The sequence below is a fragment of the Ovis aries genome, chromosome 15 (genome assembly GCF_016772045.2).
Source record: "Ovis aries strain OAR_USU_Benz2616 breed Rambouillet chromosome 15, ARS-UI_Ramb_v3.0, whole genome shotgun sequence".
Lineage (NCBI taxonomy): Eukaryota > Metazoa > Chordata > Mammalia > Artiodactyla > Bovidae > Ovis > Ovis aries.
The window spans coordinates 14878984-14898457 of NC_056068.1; the positions used below are offsets into that span (position 1 = coordinate 14878984).

A 19474-nucleotide genomic window follows, 5' to 3' on the forward strand; every position below is an offset into this window, starting at 1 on the left:
TGAACACCCAAGACTGATCTCCTTCAGAATGGACTGGTTGGATCTCCTTGGAGTCCAAAGGACTCTCAAGAGTCTTCTCCAACACCACAGTTCAAAAGCATCAATTCTTTGGCACTCAGCTTTCTTCACAGTCCAACTCTCACATCCATACATGACCACTAGGAAAACCATAGCCTTGACTAGATGGACCTTTGTTGGCAAAGTAATAATCACTAGTAATTAATCTTCATTTGGTTCTAAGTCTCTGATGAGACATAATGTCAGAGAATCTCCACTACAAGCTGCACTTTTGATGAAGCTGGGGGAGTCAAGATGGTAAATGCAGAAAGAATGTTTGTGAAATGACACAAAAGATATTATAAGAAAATTTGCATGCCTGTTTAGTGGGTATATATCTCTATGAAAGATCACGGCACTGTTTAGGACCTGGAGATTCCTAGCTGCCTTTAACTTATACTTGGGCTAAGAAAAATTTAAGGCCCACTAATTGAGTTTTTCTCTGCTTCAAGGAGTTATTAACTCATATTAACCATGGTTATATATACTGATTTACTATTGATTGCAAAAAGATATCATTTATTTTAAAGCACTAGCATTATTCCTATATTGTTCAGAAATTAGTCAACATGTATTTAAAATACCTATGATATTTCAGGTATCCCTTAAAGAATGAGTAGAATTTGAATAATAATACATGTCAGGTCATACTAGAGTCAGCAGTTCCATCATGTTCATTTTGACTTTTTAGTGACCTTGCCATTTACATGAAACTCCAAAGTTACCTGTAATGTTTTAGGAGCTCAGAGACTGTAGCTGATCTAGGTGATGACCATGCATTAGAGAAACTGCTGGGCTTGTCCTGTTTCCCTCATAGAGTACACGGCTGCTCTTAGCAGAGTGATTGCCTAATACATATATAAAGACTTCCTGAAATGCTGCCATTTACACAGAATGTATTTGGAGACAATCTGGTTTGCAGAAGCAACGGCTGTTTTCAGGCTCTGTTGCATCATACGAATCTATGAATGTCTTTTAGGCATCAGGTAAGCAGAAGAATCTTCTGCTGGAAAACAAAACAAAAACAACAAATATTCTGTCCCTAATTATATAAAGTTTATCATGATCCTATTCCATTTTTTACTGTCACCTTGGTTCCCTGTAGTTGACAAAATGGGAGGACATGAACAAATGGAAATACATTTGGTTTTATAGTGAGCCAAAGTGGAATTGCCTTTTTTTTACACCGTTGTAATTAACATTTCCTGACAATTAACACTTTTCAAACATTACATTTCCTTTGGGATTAAATTTTCCTCAATCAGTAGTGCCTTTGTGTAATTTGTACTTATCTTCAGAAGAGATTGTGAGGCCAGCCCTGAAAAGTAAACAGAGCTTCTTAAGAGCAGTGTGGATCTTTAGAAAGACCACGAGTCTAGATTTGAGGAGATCTAGATTCTAGACCCAGAGAAGGCAATGGCACCCCACTCCAATACTCTTGCCTGGAAAATCCCATGGACGGAGGAGCCTGGTGGGCTGCAGTCCATGGGGTCGCAAAGAGTCAGCCATGACTGAGTGACTTCACTTTCACTTTTCACTTTCATGCATTGGAGAAGGAAATGGAAACCCACTCCAGTGTTCTTGCCTGGAATCCCAGGGATGGGGGAGCCTGGTGGGCTGCCGTCTATAGGGTCACACAAAGTCGGACACGACTGAAGTGACTTAGCAGCAGCAGCAGCAGCAGCAGATTCTAGACCAGGCTCTGCTATTAAATAGCTGTATGAGCTGACATTTAATCTTGAGTCCATTACCTTATCTAAAATAAGGGACAAATTCTTCTTAAGGCTAGAACTGTCATTCTAAAATGCCAATAAATAAGGAACCAAGCTGAGAAACACACATCTGATGTCTATCGATTCTCAGTGAAACAGGTCCTTCCACCGGGTGCTAATAAGCTCTTAACACCTTCAGAAGCTAATTGTTGGTATGACGCCCAAGCTGTCATTGTTTATAAACCTGTAGGTAAATAATCTATTTTTGAGAAAGTCCTTTTGATTTTCTCAGATGCTGCACGTCCATTTTAATAACTTACGTTGTTTCTAGTAATTAATATGATAGGCTCAAAATGGGAATCTAATGTCCTATTAATTTTTCAATTAACACTTTCCTACAAATTATCCTATTTTTCTTTGTCCCTCAAAAAGACCGCAGAAAGCTTTTTCTGTGTTGAATAATGAAAACAAGCAAGGGATCAGACTGAAAAATGTCTGTCCTAAGATACAGTCATTAAGTGTGTTCATAGGCTATTGAGAGAAAATTCTAAATGCTTTCCCTCTCCACGAGTCAGTGTGACAATAGCAGGCAAGCAGGCCCTGAAAATTTTTGCCTTCTGTGCCTGGCAAACCAGATGGAAGCTTCTTTTCTCCAATTTCATAGCTGTGTGTATAATGTTTGATAATTTGACATTTGTTGTTTAATAAATTGTGGTCCCAGAGCCAAAAATGAATGGTGCTTTCATTTTCATTTGTTTCTAGTACGAACAACTGCATTATTTCGGTGTCTGTTAATGTCAAAAGTACCGTCATCGGCTTCAGTCGTGGAATAATGCGTGTAAACCACTGGTGTGTGTACTTCTCAGCCATGATTTTGTTTTGTGTTTCTTGGTTGAAAGGTTGTCCAGGCAAACACAGTGGATGAACGTACTAACTTTCTTGTGGAAGAATACTCTACATCCGGTCGCTTGGACAACATCACCCAGGTCATGAGCCTGCACACGCAGTACCTGGAGTCCTTCCTGAGGAGCCAGTTCTACATGCTGCGCATGGACGGCCCCCTTCCTCTACCGCACCGGCACTACATCGCCATCATGGTGCGCTCACTTCCGGTCCTGTGTTCACGTGACTTTGTCCTCATTTAGTCCCTCCCCTGATGGTATTACTTGTGGTGCAGAGCTAAGTATAATCACACGGAAACAACAATTCAAGAAGCTTGTGACCTTTTGGATTCCAAGTCCACTTGTTACATTTTGAATGTTGTGACCCACTTAATATACTGAATGTTTCTGATTTTTATTAGTAAAGTTTTCCATGTTTAATCTCATGATTAAAGATGTTTATAGGGTCGAAGTAATGTTCCTAGTGTCCCTCAAATTTTCCCTTTACTCCTGATAGTTTTCTTTCAGTATTAAAATAAAACAGGTTGGTTGTGACTTTTTATTTAGTCATTCTGTACATGAAGAATATCACTAATTTGGCTAAATAAGAGCAAAGTATTAGCACCAAAGGCGACTCTGTCAGAGAAGAATTCTTAAATAAATTATACTACTTCTAAGTTTAGTACTTGGTACAAGCTAGTTAACTAGTTAATGTTTGAGAGGGAGAAAATTATAAATTAGGATGATGGGCAGCAGGAATACGAAGGTAGAAACAGTGCTACAGTTGGACTGTTGCTGGAGAAAACAACGAGATGCAAGTGCAGTATATTTGGAGAAGTTAGGGGAACATCTGGGCTGGCAAAGCGATCAAAGCCAGCCAGGAGTTACTTTTTATCAAGTTTAATTTGTTTATGCTCTCACTGAAGTTTTAAACAACAAAAACAGGGCTGCATCCTGTGTTCTATTAAATGATGAACTTGACTAAGATTACTCAGCTTAAGGTTTTGCCACACTAAGGCTGAAAGCCAACTTAGAATGGTCACTGACGAAGAGAGAAATAAGATGTGGAAAACAGAGTAAAACAGTACTATTTCACTGAGAAGCAGCCCTGAGGAAACAAGCGGTGAAAAGTCTGTTTTGCATGGATTTACCAATTTATCAAGGCTGATTCTGGCTTGCCTAGGAAAGAAAGGGTCAGTGAGCTTCAGTTTCATTTCAATAGGAGTATGGGCACAGATAAGGCTGATTCACAGTTATCTCAAAGGGAATAAGAAAAATACTCAAAATAGTATACATTCTGAATTCGTACAAGTTAATGAGATTTTATTGTGTTTTAAATAGAATACAGTTGATCTCACTTACCATAATGAACATACTTCCTTCACATAAATAGAAAATGGGTTCTGGATTGACCCCTACCACTTCTGGATGAGGAAGTAATTGGCTCCATGTGACATTTACTTATATATCAGCTTTACGTATTGATTCAAGAATCTATGACAACATTGTGATGAAAATTTTAGGAAGAGCATTCTCCAAGAAAAGAATTATTAGCTATAAAAATGAACTTTAAATGACTGTCTTAGTAATTGTAGAATAAGTCCATACCATGACTGTTTTATCCACCAACTCTTTTCTTTGTGTTGTAGGCTGCAGCTAGACATCAGTGTTCTTACTTAATAAACATGCATGTGGATGAATTTTTAAAGACAGGAGGTATTGCTGAATGGTTGAATGGTTTGCAATATGTACCACAAAGACTGAAAAATCTTAATGAAATAAACAAGCTGTTAGCACACCGACCCTGGCTGATCACAAAAGAGCACATTCAGGTACCGAGTATTTCTTTAGGGGAGAAAGAAATTTTACTAATGATTCTTTGAGTTATTTTCAGTTAAGTATTTTGCTTAAGACTTAATTTGAAATACTTGCACGCTAGGAATTTGAGAAATAAAAAAATAGTGTATTAAAATGTGTAGAAAACGTAAGTCAGTGGGTTTAAGTTAAATATAAATGAATACTTCTCTGTAAGTGAAAGTCACTCAGTCATGTTCAGCTCTTTGTGAACCCATGGACTATACAGTCCATGGAATTCTCTGGGCCGGAATCCTGGCGTGGGTGGCCTATCCCTTCTCCAGTGTATCTTCCCCACCCAGGAATTGAACAGGGGTCTCCTGTACTGCAGGTGGATTCTTAACCAGCTGAGCTACCAGGAAAGCCCACTTCTCTTTTAAGTAATCAGTAATTAGCAAATAGCTATAAGAAAAGTTAATTTCTATTTTCAAGCAGTAGGCAGAACAAAGAAAATGCATTAGGATAACATACGTAGGTTCTAGTCTTTAACTCTTAACTACAAAGTATGTGACCTTTAGTAAGTTAACTTTTGTGGGCCTTGGTAGTTCATCCTTCTATAAATGAGACGCCTAGATTAAATGAGTTCTAAACTCTTTTGCAGTTCTAACATTTCATAATTTTAAGATTTAAAAAAAAATGATTTTGCAAATAAAAGTGATTTGCCAACTGATGTGTATATACTTACATGCCTCTAGAGACTAGAACTGAGGTAAGAAAGAGAACTGTGATTGACTGGAGCACTTGCCGTTCAAAAGCAGCATCTGTGAAAAGCCTCCAGGATCAGCTTGTTGAATTAATGCTTAGCACCGTGCTTGGCACTATTCAGTTAGTAGGAGTCATCAGCTAAATCATTATCAGTAGAAGCCTTAGGTACTTAAAATCCCTTCTTCTAATGCATTAGAAATGTCCTTGGTTTTGTTTTTTCCCTCATTTTGTTAGTTATTTGTCCAGTTAAACCAAACTTAGCTATTGTCAGTCTGTATACTCTCAGATTTGTATTATCTATTAGGGCTTGTTTATAAAATATGAACAAAGCTATAGCAGAAAGGTGCTATTTATAGTAGCAAATAAATTTAGAAGCAATTTAAATGTGTAAGGAAATGGAACTGTAGTTCTGGGCTACAATATGCCCATGCCTAATATAATTAACTGAAGACAGTAAAGCCTCATGAAAATCAAAATTTTCAAAAAGTTTGAAAAGCAGAGAAAAATGGATGTATACTCTGATTATTTAATTATACTTTGAAAAATAAAAGAAGATATGTAAAAGTTACATTAAAGTGGTTGAATATGATTGATTTTTCCTTTTTTCCCCCCTGAGCTTTTGGTAATGTATTAAATTTGTATGTAGTTAAATAATGGAGAGTAAAGCAAAAGCAGTTTTTTGGTTTTAGTTTTTAGATGTGAAGTGAGCCAAGTGAAAGTTTTAGATTTGAGAACAGATCCCCATACACACACTGAGAGATAAATTAATTAGATAAAGATTGATGGGGAAAACCTTGAATGGATTAATAGCTGGAATTGTAATGATTATTGTGTTTAATGGCTTCACTTATGATTCCAACATTCATCTGGAAAAAGTGAAAGTGAAAGTCGCTCAGTCATGTCCAACACTTTGCGACCCCGAGGACTATACAGTCTGTGGAATTCCCCAGGCCAGAATACTGGAGTGGGTAGTCATTCCCTTCTCCAGGGGATCTTCCCAACCCAGGGATCAAACCCAGGTCTCCTGCATTGCAGATGGATTCTTTACCAACTGAGCTATCAGGGAAGCCCATTCATCTGGAGGATCCAGTAAAATAGCATATTAAAAAAGTGCTCTGATATTTTTGTTTTGTTTCTGTTGGGTTTTTTTTTTTACTTTTATTTTGTATTGGATTATAGCCAGTTAGCAGTGTTGTGATAGTTTCAGGTGAATAGCAAAGGGACTCAGCCGTACATAATACACACATGCATTCTCCTTTAAACTTCCCTCCCATCCAGGCTGTTGCATAACATTGAGCAGAGTTACCTGTACTGTACAGTAGGACCTTGTTGGTTATCCATTTTAAATAGAGCAGATTTTTTTTTTAATGTCCCTTCAAGTGTGAGGTAGTTTTCTACAGTGTCTATCATCTGCTGTAGGTTCTTCCTCTGTCAGAAATAATGTCTAAAAGACAATTAAAAGTTGACCTACTGAATTAAATATTTGTTATTTTTAAGGTACAGTCTCTACCTTTAAAACCTTCAAATGAATGGTCTTGCTAGAGAAACTTTAAAGTCCCTTCTAGCATCAATGTTCTTGGATTCTCTAAAATACCTTATTAAAATAGCATAATACAGAAAAGTACTTTGGAAACAGAAACTCCATTATATGTACAAGGAATTTCAGAGAAGCTACAATGTAATTCTATTGTTAGTTTTGATAAGTTTAATGTAATATTGTTTGACCAAAGCTGTATCTTTAATATATGAAACAGTTTAAATGGAATTTTTAGTATTACTACTGTAAATGGACATATGAAATTTTATACATTTTTCCATGCTTTATAAAATTGCTTTGAAACATTCTATGACTTTCACTTTTATTCTTGATTGGCTTTCTCATTTCAGAAACTTGTCAAAACTGGAGAAAATAATTGGTCTCTGCCTGAACTGGTACATGCTGTGGTCCTACTGGCTCATTATCATGCTTTGGCAAGCTTTGTTTTTGGTAGTGGCATCAATCCAGAAAGAGATCCAGAAATCTCCAATGGATTCAGGCTAATACCAGTCAACAACTTCTGTGTGTGTGATCTCGCTAATGACAACAACATAGAGAATGCATCCCTTACAGGCAGCAACTTCGGGGTTTGTTTTCTTAACTGTTTTTCTCTACTACTTTGCCTTTAAACTTGCTACATTAAAAACATCTAGAGAAATTATCTGACTAAATAGGATATTATATGCTTGAAATATTTTGTATAATCTTTTATTACCCTAAAAATTTAACCTGTTGCTGAAGTTCTGAATTGTCTTAAGGAGGCTCTTAAAGCAATTACAAATCATAAGGCTTGTAAGACTGCCCCAGTTTTAGAAACAAGTGATAATATAATCTAATATATATCAAATTCTGTTGTATTGGGTTGGCCAAAAAGTTTGTTTGCATTTTTCTGAAAGCTTTTATGGGAAAACCTGAATGAACTTTTTGGCCAACCCAGTAGAATTCTGGATTAAATAAATCCATTCATATAAACTTTCTGTGTTTATAGCTGAAGCAGGAACACCATACCTCTGAAAATGTTTGATTTTGCCATATGATTTTCTTTGGAGTCAATGGAAGCCCACTTAGGAAATTAATGACTATGCTAGTGCCACTGTACATAAGATGATATTAGGAGATGGAGACATTTACTGGAACAAATTTTAATATTAATAACACCCAATATTATCTTCTCTGGCTCCAGATTGTCGATTCTCTAAGTGAGCTAGAGGCCTTAATGGAAAGAATGAAAAGGCTTCAAGAAGAAAGGGAAGATGAAGAGGCGTCTCAGGAAGAAATGACCACTCGCTTTGAGAAAGAGAAGAAAGAAAGTCTTTTTGTGGTCTCTGGAGATACTTTTCATTCATTTCCTCATTCAGGTGCTTTTTCTATTTCACTATCTTTGCCTTTTCTCTTTGCCTTTGACTTCCCTGGTAGCTCAGATGATAAAGAATCTGCCTGCAATGCAGAAGACCCGGGTTCCATCCCTGGGTCGGGAAGATCCCTGTTGTTCTTAGAACCCAGACTGACCGCCTCAGACCACCTTCAGTATTGTCCATATGGGTAATGGAATGATTCCACTTTCGTGTTCCTTTTATTTAGTTCTCCTCTACCTGCTGCTGATGCTATTGCTTCCCCTCTTGTGTTGCTGCATCTTTGAATATACTTCAGATCCAACTGAGAGGTACTTCAGCTGTGTATGTAGTTCATGCTCTTATCCTGGATAAAGTGTTATTCAGAGCAGACCAACTGCTTATAAAGTTAGATAAGAGTATTTAATCCATCCTACTTGTGTGATTTTTTAAATGATAAGTAAAATCCTATTTCAGTAGATGTAATTTGTAAGAAATATCTCTTCCTTTTTTTGTGGGTGTGGAGTATGTGGGAGAATTGTTCTCACAATGCTGCTTTTTTCCAGATTATTTCTAAAGTTACACTAAAGTTACATTGCACTTGCATTTGGATTTCCTTGCAGAAACCTTTGGAATTATATAAAAATGTATTATTTAGGTCATTTTCTTAGGTTGAATTTGGAGGAATTCATCCTGTATTAAAAGTTAGGCTTTTCTGTATCAAAAGGCTTCTTTGCTTTAGTCTTTAAAGTACATTTCTTTTCCTAATACTCTGAGAGACTTTGAAATAGGAGAGAAACTTTTCAATTACAACTTAAAAAGATATTAAACACCACATAGTACATGTTATTAAAATAGCATGGAGTCAGTAGACTTTGAAAGCTTAAACCCTTCCAAGTCATCAATCGACATAACATTTATTTTTAAAGTAGAGCTCCGTAGGTTTAAAAGAGGGCTTCAAAATGACTAGTCGTAAGGTTAGTCAGACTCATAAATCTTGAGGGTAATTGATTTGGCCATGACTGGTTTGTTAATATTAAATATGACACTGACCAATAGCTTTCAGAAATTTTACCAGGAAGAGCAAGATCCCTCTTTTATCATTTCCCCAGTGATTTCTTTTATGAAAGAGTTTATCTACCAAATTGAGCATATTTAATAATGATTTCTCAGAACTTCTGACCAGCAGGAAATCCCAAATATAAAGAAGCATTTTGGTTATTGCTTTGCTATTCATACTATAGACATTTATTGTACTCCACATAGTCTCAGCAGGGTGGTAGGCACTAATGTTTCCAGGCTAAATGAGACATGATTGCTGCCCTCTGCAGGCTCTCATTGCTAGTGGGAGAGAAAGAAATGCAATATGAAGCAGAATGTGAAGAGTAAATGGAGCCAGTGATTGAGAGGGAGGGATGTGGACAGAAGTGGGCCTAGGAAGAGACCTCCCCTAGCCGCTTGGCTCTGAGCTAAACCTTAGAGGCTTGAGTGCAGGGGAGTCAGGCCGTGTCTAGGGGGTGGGGAGTTGGTGGTAAATAGCACACCTGCCTGAGCCAGCACACAGTGGTGAGGAAACAGGATGGTGGGTGCAGGAGCAATTGGTTCTGCGTCGTTAGGATGTGACACATAGGTAGGTATTGTGAACAGGAAGCTGACTAGGTAGATAGAGGCCTTATCATGATGACCTTTCCAGCCTTAAAGATCATGTAGCCAGCCATATTTGCGACATGTTGAGGTGTGATGTCTATAAAACCTCCAGTCTGGAAACAGCTACAAGTGCCCCTCAGACTTTAATATGCATGTGAATCACTGAGGAATCTTGTTGAAATGCAGAAGATTTTTGTGTTCAGTCTGTCTGTGCCAGGACCTGAGAAGCTATGTTTCAGTCATGGCTTCATGTAATGCCCATGCTCCTGATCTGCACATTTGGAAAGCCAGGGTTGACGGGAGAGGGTTTTAAGCCCAAAATAAAGTTTTGGAAGTTATCAGTATATGTTTGGGAGTTAAAATCAAGAGTTCTTTATAAAAAATCATCCAGAGAAAACAAGTGGGACAAAGGAAAGTAATGAGCACAGGGTAAACCTTCTAGGGAAGCCAATATTTTAAAATGCAAACATTGTATTAAAGTAGTATGCATTTACTTTTAGACATGAATTTTTATAAATGTGAAAAACTTGGGTTTGCTTGGTGGCTCAGTGGTAAAGAACCCACCTGCAATGCAAGAGATGGAAGTTCTTTTCCTGGATTAGGAAGATCCCCTGGAGAAGGAAATGGCCACCCACTCTAATATTCTTGCCTGGGAAATCCCATAGACAGAGGAGCCTGGCAGCTACAGTCCATGGGGTCACATGGGGTGAAAAATTCTAATATACATCTCTTTATAACTAAAAGTAAGTAGACACAAAATCCAGAAAAAGAGAGTAAACTTATTTAGCATACTTTGCCTGACATAAATAAAACACTATATCCCAAACTGCGACCTATACCATTATTTTCAAGTGCACATAGAAAATTTACTAATATCAACCATATACTGTTAATAAAGCAAATATCAGCAAATTTTAAGAGATTTAAACTTTACAGGGTATAACTTTTGACTATAACAGAAGTAAGCTAGAAATCAGTACGGAATAACTAGAAGTTTCTCACATGTTTAGAAATGAAACAGTATACTTCCAAATAGTTCACAGAGAAATAAAAAGTTGCAGTGGAAATGGAAATGTTAGGAGCTGAATGGCAGTGAAAGATGGCACAGACAGTATTTATTTATTTATCTTTTTTTTGGCCATGCTGGGCAGCTTGCAAGATCTTAGTTCCCTAACCAGGGATTGAACTCAGGTGCCCTGCAGGGGAAGCTCAGAGTCCTAACCAATGGACCACCAGGAAATTCCCTAGACATTGATTTGTTAAAGCTTCTCTAAGACAACTAGAGCTTGAAGGACATAAATGTTTTATTTCTTTTAATTTTTGTTTATTTATTTTTGACTGTACTGGGTCTTCATTGCTGCACAGGCTTTTTCTCTAGTTGTGGTGAGTGGGGGCTACTCTCTTTTTAAAATTTTTTAAAGATTCATCCATCTCACTATCACTGACTCAAATTCGTTCCTTTATGGCTGAGTAATATTCCATTGTACGTAAATACTGCAGCTTCTTTGCCTAAGCGTCTGTTGATGGACATCTAGGTTGCTTCCATGTCCTGGCTATTGTAGTGGTGCTACTCTCCAGTTGCAGCGCTCAGACTTCATTTCTGTGGCTTTTCTTGTGGTAGATCAGGGGCTCTGGGCGCACGGGCGTTAGTAACTACAGCACTCAGTCTTTCGAGCACAGGCTCAGTAGTTGAGACACAGGCTCCGTTGCTCCATGTCGTGTGTGATCCTCTTAGACTGGGGATCGAACCTGTACCTCCTTCATTGGCAGGCAGATTCTTCACCACTGAGCTGCTGGGGAAGCCCTTTTCTTATTGTTGAAAGTATACTTGAGAATGTCAGTCTTTCCCTTCTTGGATGCTTGAGCAAGGACTTTTGCCTTCTAAAGTGAATTTTGACCAGCAAGTCTTAGACCTTGGTGGAAAGTTATATTCTGATTTTAACAAGAGGCTACATCATTTATAAATTAGGAAATAAATTGTTTCATTCTTTACTCTTCACCATTCCCAGTACGAAATTTGCTGGTCACACGAAGATAAAAGAAAAATGACTCAGTATGTGGCTGAGTTATTTTTGTAGACTTACCGTGTTTTAAAATGGAAATAGAAACTTATTTTTCCCTATAACGAGTTTCTTGGTTTGATCAGTATGATAAAGCATTTCAGATTCCATTTAGAGGTTCTAAGAATAGTTTTTCAAGTCTTTTGAAGAAAATGTTTGAAGTTTTCTACAAGGGTACTATTCTATAGCTTGGTAACAGAGTTGACTAGCATTTATTAGTTTCTTGCTTTTCAAATTAGAATGATGTTCCATTACAGTAACATAGTATTTTCTGTATTTTATTTGTATCCATCTCCTAGGAGCAGAACAATGTGGATAATATGCAAAGTACTATTTCCTTTCGGTCCAGAGTTTGAAATATTTGTTTAAATAGAATTAAAATTAGAGTTTTAGATATGTCAGAATATTAATTTAACTCCGTTTTTTTTTTTTTTAATTTAACTTAAGGTCAATTTAGGGAAAAAATGTTTGTATAGGGTCAGCCAAAAAGTTCAAAAAGTTATTTACATTTTTCTGTAACATCTTACAGAAAATTCCAAGTGAACTTTTTGGCTAAACTAATATTTAGATATTTTAATTTAGTCAATTTTTTCCTGAATCAGTTCAGTTCAGTTCAGTCACTCAGACATGTCTGACTCTTTGCAACCCCATGAATTGGAGCACGCCAGGCCTCCCTGTCCATCACCAACTCCCGGAGTTCACTCAGACTCATGTCCATCGAGTCAGTGATGCCATCCAGCCATCTCATCCTCTGTCATCCCCTTCTCCTCCTGCCCCCAATCCCACCCAGTGAGATTTTCCAATGAGTCAACTCTTCTCATGAGGTGGCCAAAGTACTGGAGCTTCAGCTTTAGCATCATTCCTTCCAAAGAAATCCCAGGGCTGATCTCCTTCAGAATGGAGTGATTGGATCTCCTTGCAGTCCAAGGGACTCTCAAGAGTCTTCTCCAACACCACAGTTCAAAAGCATCAATTCTTCGGCACTCAGCTTTCTTCACAGACCAACTCTCGCATCCATACATGACCACTGGAAAAGCCATAGCCTTGACTAGACAGACCTTAGTTGGCAAAGTAATGTCTCTGCTTTTCAAAATGCTATCTAAGTGGATCATAACTTTTTTCCAAGGAGTAAGCATCTTTTAATTTCATGGCTGCAGTCACCACCTGCAGTGATTTTGGAGCCCCCAAAAATAAAGTCTGACACTGTTTCCACTGTTTCCCCATCTATTTCCCATGAAGTGATAGGACCAGATGCCATGATCTTCATTTTCTGAATGTTGAGCTTTAAGCCAATTTTTTCACTCTCCTCTTTCACTTTCATCAAGAGGCTTTTGAGTTCTTCTTCACTTTCTGCCATAAGGGTGGTGTCATCTGCATATCTGAGGTTATTGATATTTCTCCCAGCAATCTTGATTCCAGCTTGTGTTTCTTCCAGCCCAGTGTTTCTCATGATGTACTCTGCATAGAAGTTAAATAAGCAGGGTGACAATATACAGCCTTGACGTACTCCTTTTCCTATTTGGAACCAGTCTGTTGTTCCACGTCCAGTTCTAACTGTTGCTTCCTGACCTGCATACAGGTTTCTCAAGAGGCAGGTCAGGTGGTCTGGTATTCCCATCTCTTTCAGAATTTTCCACAGTTGATTGTGATCCACACAGTCAAAGGCTTTGGCATAGTCAATAAAGCAGAAATAGATGGTTTTCTGGAACTCTCTTGCTTTTTCCATGATCCAGCGGATGTTGGCAATTTGATCTCTGGTTCCTCTGCTTTTTCTAAAACCAGCTTGAACATCTGGAAGTTCATGGTTCACGTATTGCTGAAGCCTGGCTTGGAGAATTTTGAGCATTACTTCACTAGCGTGTGAGATGAGTGCAATTGTGTGGTAGTTTGAGCATTCTTTGGCATTGCCTTTCTTTGGGATTGGAATGAAAACTGACCTTTTCCAGTCCTGTGGCCACTGCTGAGTTTTCCAAATTTGCTGGCATATTGAGTGCAGCACTTTCACAGCATCATCTTTCAGGATTTGAAATAGCTCAACTGGAATTCCATCACCTCCACTAGCTTTGTTCGTAGTGATGCTTTCTAAGGTCCACTTGACTGCACATTCCAGGATGTCTGGCTCTAGATGAGTGATCACACCATCATGATTTTCTGGGTCATGAAGATCTTTTTTGCCACAGCTAAATGTTACAGTTGCCAGTATTTAGTAGTGACATTATATTCAAAACTTGAGCAAAAGGTATTTTATGTGACTGGAAGGCATGTAGTCAATATTATCACTATGGAAATCCTTGGAAAAGCTATAGTGAAAAATTGGAAGAAAATGCAGTTAATTTATTGTTCTAACTCTGTAGAGTTTCCTTAATACCAGATTGTTCTTATTGTCCTTAGATTTTGAGGATGACATGATTATAACATCTGATGTCTCCCGATATATTGAAGACCCTGGTTTTGGATATGAAGACTTTGCCAGACGAGGGGAGGAACATTTGCCAACATTCCGAGCTCAGGTATGAGACACCTTTAATTCAGAGAAATTGGAGAAGAGATACTGTCATTTTAACTGTGAAATGTTTAATAAGTTGACTCCCAAAGAAACTAATTGATCATTTTGATAGAATCTATAATTATCTTTTTTAACCTACGTGTTAGCCTTGTCTAATTTGATGTCCCAGTTGATGGATTATTATTTCATCATCCCCTCTACCTCCAACCTCAAGAAGGCCAAAGGAAACTGCTTTATGTGGTTACTTGCATTATTGCATGGTAGTAGTATCGTGTTTATGTTTTGGAGAGAAGCAGGCAAGAGACTGAGTGACATGTTCACATTTATAATAAGAAGGCATTTTTATAGAAAGGCCATATGTCTATAATTATGGGCTGAAGGGCCACCTGTTCCCCATCCCTAGGTAAGAACCACAGTAGTGATGTGGTTCATCAAGCAGTGCAGGCGAGATTGAAGACAGACTCCTCTGTGCTTGTTTCATGATCTGCTAGCCATCCGTGTCGCTGAGGAGGTTTAGTCATGTAGGACTATTCCAGGGCCTTCTGGGGTTCTTCCAGATGAGGGCGTAGTTTGCATAGTACATGCCCACAGGAAGTAGCTAGAGTTTATCACCAGTGTGCCTCATCCTGGACCCAGTGAGGAAACAGCACGGTCCTCCCGTCTACAAACTGATGTGTTGGTACAGCAATCTTGGTAAAGTGACAGACTTAGAATCCGTGAAAGGATTACAGACTGAAATATCTCCACTTGCTTCAGTGGTTATACTTCACAAAAACATAGACTTTAAATGGAGAGTGACCATTTTGTGATACGTTTTATTCTTTTAGGACTATACCTGGGAAAATCACGGGTTCTCCCTGGTGAACAGACTTTATTCTGATATTGGACATCTTCTTGACGAGAAGTTCCGCATGGTCTACAATCTCACCTATAACACTATGGCCACCCATGAGGATGTTGACACAACCATGCTGCGCAGAGCTTTATTTAACTACGTTCACTGTATGTTTGGAATCAGGTATGGTTGTCATAGAGACAGTTGTGTGTGTATGCTAAGTTGTTTCAGTCATGTCCAACTCTTTGAGACCCCAAGGCTCCTCTGTCCATGGGATTCTCCTGGCAAGAATACTGGAGTGGGTTGCCATTCCCTTTTCCTGGGGATCTTCCCAACCCAGGGATTAAACCCGTGTCTCTAATGTCTCCTGCATCGGCAGGCAGGTTCTTTACTACTAGCGCCACCTTGAAAGCCATATAGAGACAGTTGTACATGTTTCTAAATGAAAATTCTGACAGGAGTCTTACCTTTTTCCTGTTTAAGAGTATATACTTCTGGGGAGAAAATTACATGTGGACTCCTGACTATAAAAAATTAATTCTATTTTATAGAAGAGCATTTTTCTTCGTTTAAAAGTCTTAATATGCACATATAAATACAGTAGTAAAATTTTACTAAGGAGGGAAAAAAACATAAGTAATCATTGGGGACAGTAGAAAAACTCTCCATTTGAGAATCCCTCCTGGAAGAACTGAACCTTTCAGAAGTATATATGGTATGCCATTGTGCAGACCTACTCAGTTGCTCCAGTCATGTCTGCCTGCGTGCGACCCCATGGACTACAGGTTTCCAGGCTCCTCTGTCCATGGGATTCTCCAGGCAAGAATATTGGAGTGAGATGCCATGCCCTCATCCAAGGAATCTTCCTAACCCAGGGATCAAACCCATTTCTCCTGTATCTCCTGCATTGCAGACAGATTCTTTACTGCTGAGCCACAGGAGAAGCCCATGATATCCTGCTAGATAACTATAGCAAGTGCTGGTTGGTTGGTTGGTTGGTTTTTGAAGGTATGGTATAATTTGGGTATAAATGAAACTAAGAGTCTGCCTTCATAAAACTTACATAAGCTCATGTAAGAATACTGAAATGAAATTGTAAGTCAGAATAAATTAGTGGCACCTAAATTTAGAAAGTTAGGATTGAAAGGACTGAAAGTGAAGGAGTGAGTAAGACTGAATGGTCTAATCAGGAAAGCGCTTCTTGGAGAACATCCTTTTTGAGCTGGGTTTTGAAGACATCTATGGAGATAGATCTGCCAAAAGAGAAAATCTCCAGTTATGAATATATTCAATTGACTCTGTACTGTATCCTTTCTGATATAGTATCACAAAGCCCTTATGGAACGGAATTAGAATTCTATTTGTTAAGCAAAGTGGTTTCTAAAACTTTTACTTAAAAAAAATCCCAAATTTCCTGGAAAAGGCAACTAATGTGAAATATTCTACCTAAAAGATACCATTATGATGGTAAATAGTAGCTCCACTATTTACCCATTTACTATTCTAGAAAGAATCATCACATTTTAAAACTTAATATACCAAGCTAATTAAGAAAATAAACATGAATAGATTTTAATTCAAATAGATTTTAATTCAATACATGTTATAAATTAATATTCAAAATAATATTATATTTAAGGCAATAAATTGGTGATATTTCTCTTCTGGGTGCTACTAAATAAAGCTTATGTAAAATCCCTGAGTTGTTTTTTTCTTTTAACTAAGTATTATGTTTGGGTTAAAAATAAGCTGAAAATACAGAAAAAGCCCGCAAGCTCCCACCGCTATGTTTTCTCTCATAGCTATTTCTGTGCCCGCTTACGCTGTTATTCTCTCATCTTATGAATGAACTATTAAACTCCTATGCACTAGGACACAGAATCCCATCTCCTCTCATCTAAAGATCCCTCTTCTAGCAATTCTCCCTTCTCCCTCTGGCATAATTGGCTTTACTCTCTTCATTGGATCTTTCCCATCAGTATGTAAACATGCCTTTATTTCTCTCATCGCAAAAAAAATCCTTTCTTCATCCTTAATTTCCCCCTGACTGTTGCCTCACACTTCTGCTCTCATGCACAGCAGATCCCTTTGAAAACATTTTGTATATCTACTGTTGCCATTTTCTTATCCCCTATTCTCTTGTGTCAGGCTTTTACTCCTGCATAGCAGCAAAACTACAGAACTATTCCGTCTGAGGTTGCCCTTCACCTCTCCATAGCTCCTTGCCTCGACCAGTTCTCCGTGGTATCTTCTTTGCCTACTCAGTAGCGTCAGACATAATTGATTATTCCCTCTTCCTTGAGATACTAGGGGCTTCCCTGGTGTCTCAGACAGTAAAGACTCTGCCTGCCAAGCAGGAGACCCGGGTTCGATCCCTGGGTCAGGAAGATCCCCTAGAGAAGGGGAATGACTACACACTCCAGTATTCTTGCCTTGAGAATTCCAGGGACAGAGGAGCCTGGCAGGCTACGGTTCATGGGGCAGCAAAGAGGCGGACATGACTGAGCGACTTTCACTTTCACTGAGACCCTTAGGGTTTTACACTGGCTCCTTCTCCTCCTCCCAGTATTAGCTTAGATGTCAGTCTCTTGGAGAAGCCTTCCTGCCCACTCTATCTAAAATCACAACTCTCCTCCCAGCCCCCAGCTGTATTTTATCTCCACAGCAGTTGTCACCGTCTGATGTATTATATGGTGTTCTTTTTCATTTTTCTTTTTTCTCCAATAGAATTCAAATTCCATGAGACTAGGGCTTTTTGTCTATTTTGTTCATTTGTGCTTCATCAGTGCCTAAAGGAGTACATGGAAACTACATGGCTTATAGTAGGCACTCAAATATTTATTATTTATTTTTTTTTTGTCCCTTATTTTCTTTCTTTTTTTTTTTTTAGTTTTTTATTTTTTAAATTTTAAAATCTTTAATTCTTACATGCGTTCCCTTAAAGGAGTTAATGAATGAGCTTTTGGCATTTAATTACTAGATAATTATTGTGTCTTGATATAACTTTAGAAATCAGAAATTTTGATTCTGCCATTCTAAAGCTTGTTATCATATTGCTTCTAGGTATGATGACTATGATTATGGAGAAGTTAATCAATTACTTGAACGAAGCCTGAAGGTTTACATTAAGACAGTGACCTGCTATCCTGAGAGGACTACCAAGCGCATGTATGATAGTTACTGGCGTCAGTTCAAACACTCAGAAAAGGTGTGTTTCATGACTTAACATAGACATATATTCCATGTAAGGAGTAATGATTCTGAAAAATTAAATGTGAAAATAGTAATAAAACATCACCATCAGAGAAGCTGGACGTGGCATCATTTGGCCATCAGTTTTTGGGGGGTTTTTTTACAATGTTTTAAAACACCACATTGGACAAAACATATAACCAAAATTTATTGAATGGTAACTAAATTTTGGTTATGTGTTTTGCCCAGTGTGGTGTATAAAGTAAAAGCTTAGCATTGGCCTTTGAAAGATTGGATCTGAAAATTGGATCTTGGCCCAGAAGGCATATCCATTTAGAGATTTTTTTCACTCTAGCCATTTTACAGTTAACCTATCAGAACAATAGTTCTCATTCCAATTTGGTAATTTAGTGATTTGACAATATAATTCAGACTTTTGAGCCAAGTATATTATTGTATGAGGAATTTTTTGGATTGAAATATCAATACATAGGAAACATTATTTAAGACCTAATAAATGACCAATATAATGGTATAGTATAAGTATGGCCTTAAATCATGAGTCTATTGACCTTTAAAAACAAGAATCTTCCATTTATACCACAGTTCCTAAGCTTGAGAGTAAGAAAACCTTTTTAGAGTCCTAATATTAACTAATTAACTATATGACTTTGATAGAGAATGTTATGACCGTGATCCCTAGCAGTCTTTCTTGAAGTCTTAGAGCCAATCACACATCAGATAAACACCCAGTTACCTCCAGCATCTCTCCTTGACAGATCTGTATGCTCTGCTTATAAGTTTGCATTACAGTTTCTCCCTTTGCTCAGTGGTATCTAGAAATTCTCCTTACTCATCAAGAGAATAGATCCAATGACATATCTAACCTGTAGAAAGATATCAAAATAATTTAAATATATCATACTTCTTTGTAAAAGTTTTTGAAGATATGTGGGTGCTTATTTTAACCTCTCAGATGAGATGAATCCCCCTCAAAAATTCCCCCAGGTGCTTGTTCACAGCTGTATATGAGAGACTCTAGGCAAGCTAAACATGTCTAAGTTGTTGTTGTTCAGTCCCTTAGTCATGTCTGACTCTTTTCGACCCCATGGACTGCGGCACTCCAGGCTTCCCTGTCCTTCACTATCTCCCAGAGT

At 38.0% G+C, this 19474-nt stretch overlaps 1 protein-coding gene across 5 annotated transcripts in view; it reads left to right on the top strand.

The window, feature by feature from the left end:
- The window catches only part of SESN3 (sestrin 3), an 81415-nt gene that overhangs the window by 52937 nt on the left and 9004 nt on the right, over positions 1–19474 (top strand). For all 5 annotated transcript variants that reach the window (XM_015100885.3, XM_060399687.1, XM_060399688.1 and 2 more), the window contains 7 exons: positions 2669–2866; positions 4300–4482; positions 7097–7333; positions 7930–8104; positions 14176–14294; positions 15118–15308; positions 18189–18333. In XM_015100885.3, coding sequence (XP_014956371.1) covers positions 2669–2866; positions 4300–4482; positions 7097–7333; positions 7930–8104; positions 14176–14294; positions 15118–15308; positions 18189–18333 — 1248 coding nt within the window. The remainder of the gene's footprint in view (positions 1–2668; positions 2867–4299; positions 4483–7096; positions 7334–7929; positions 8105–14175; positions 14295–15117; positions 15309–18188; positions 18334–19474) is intronic.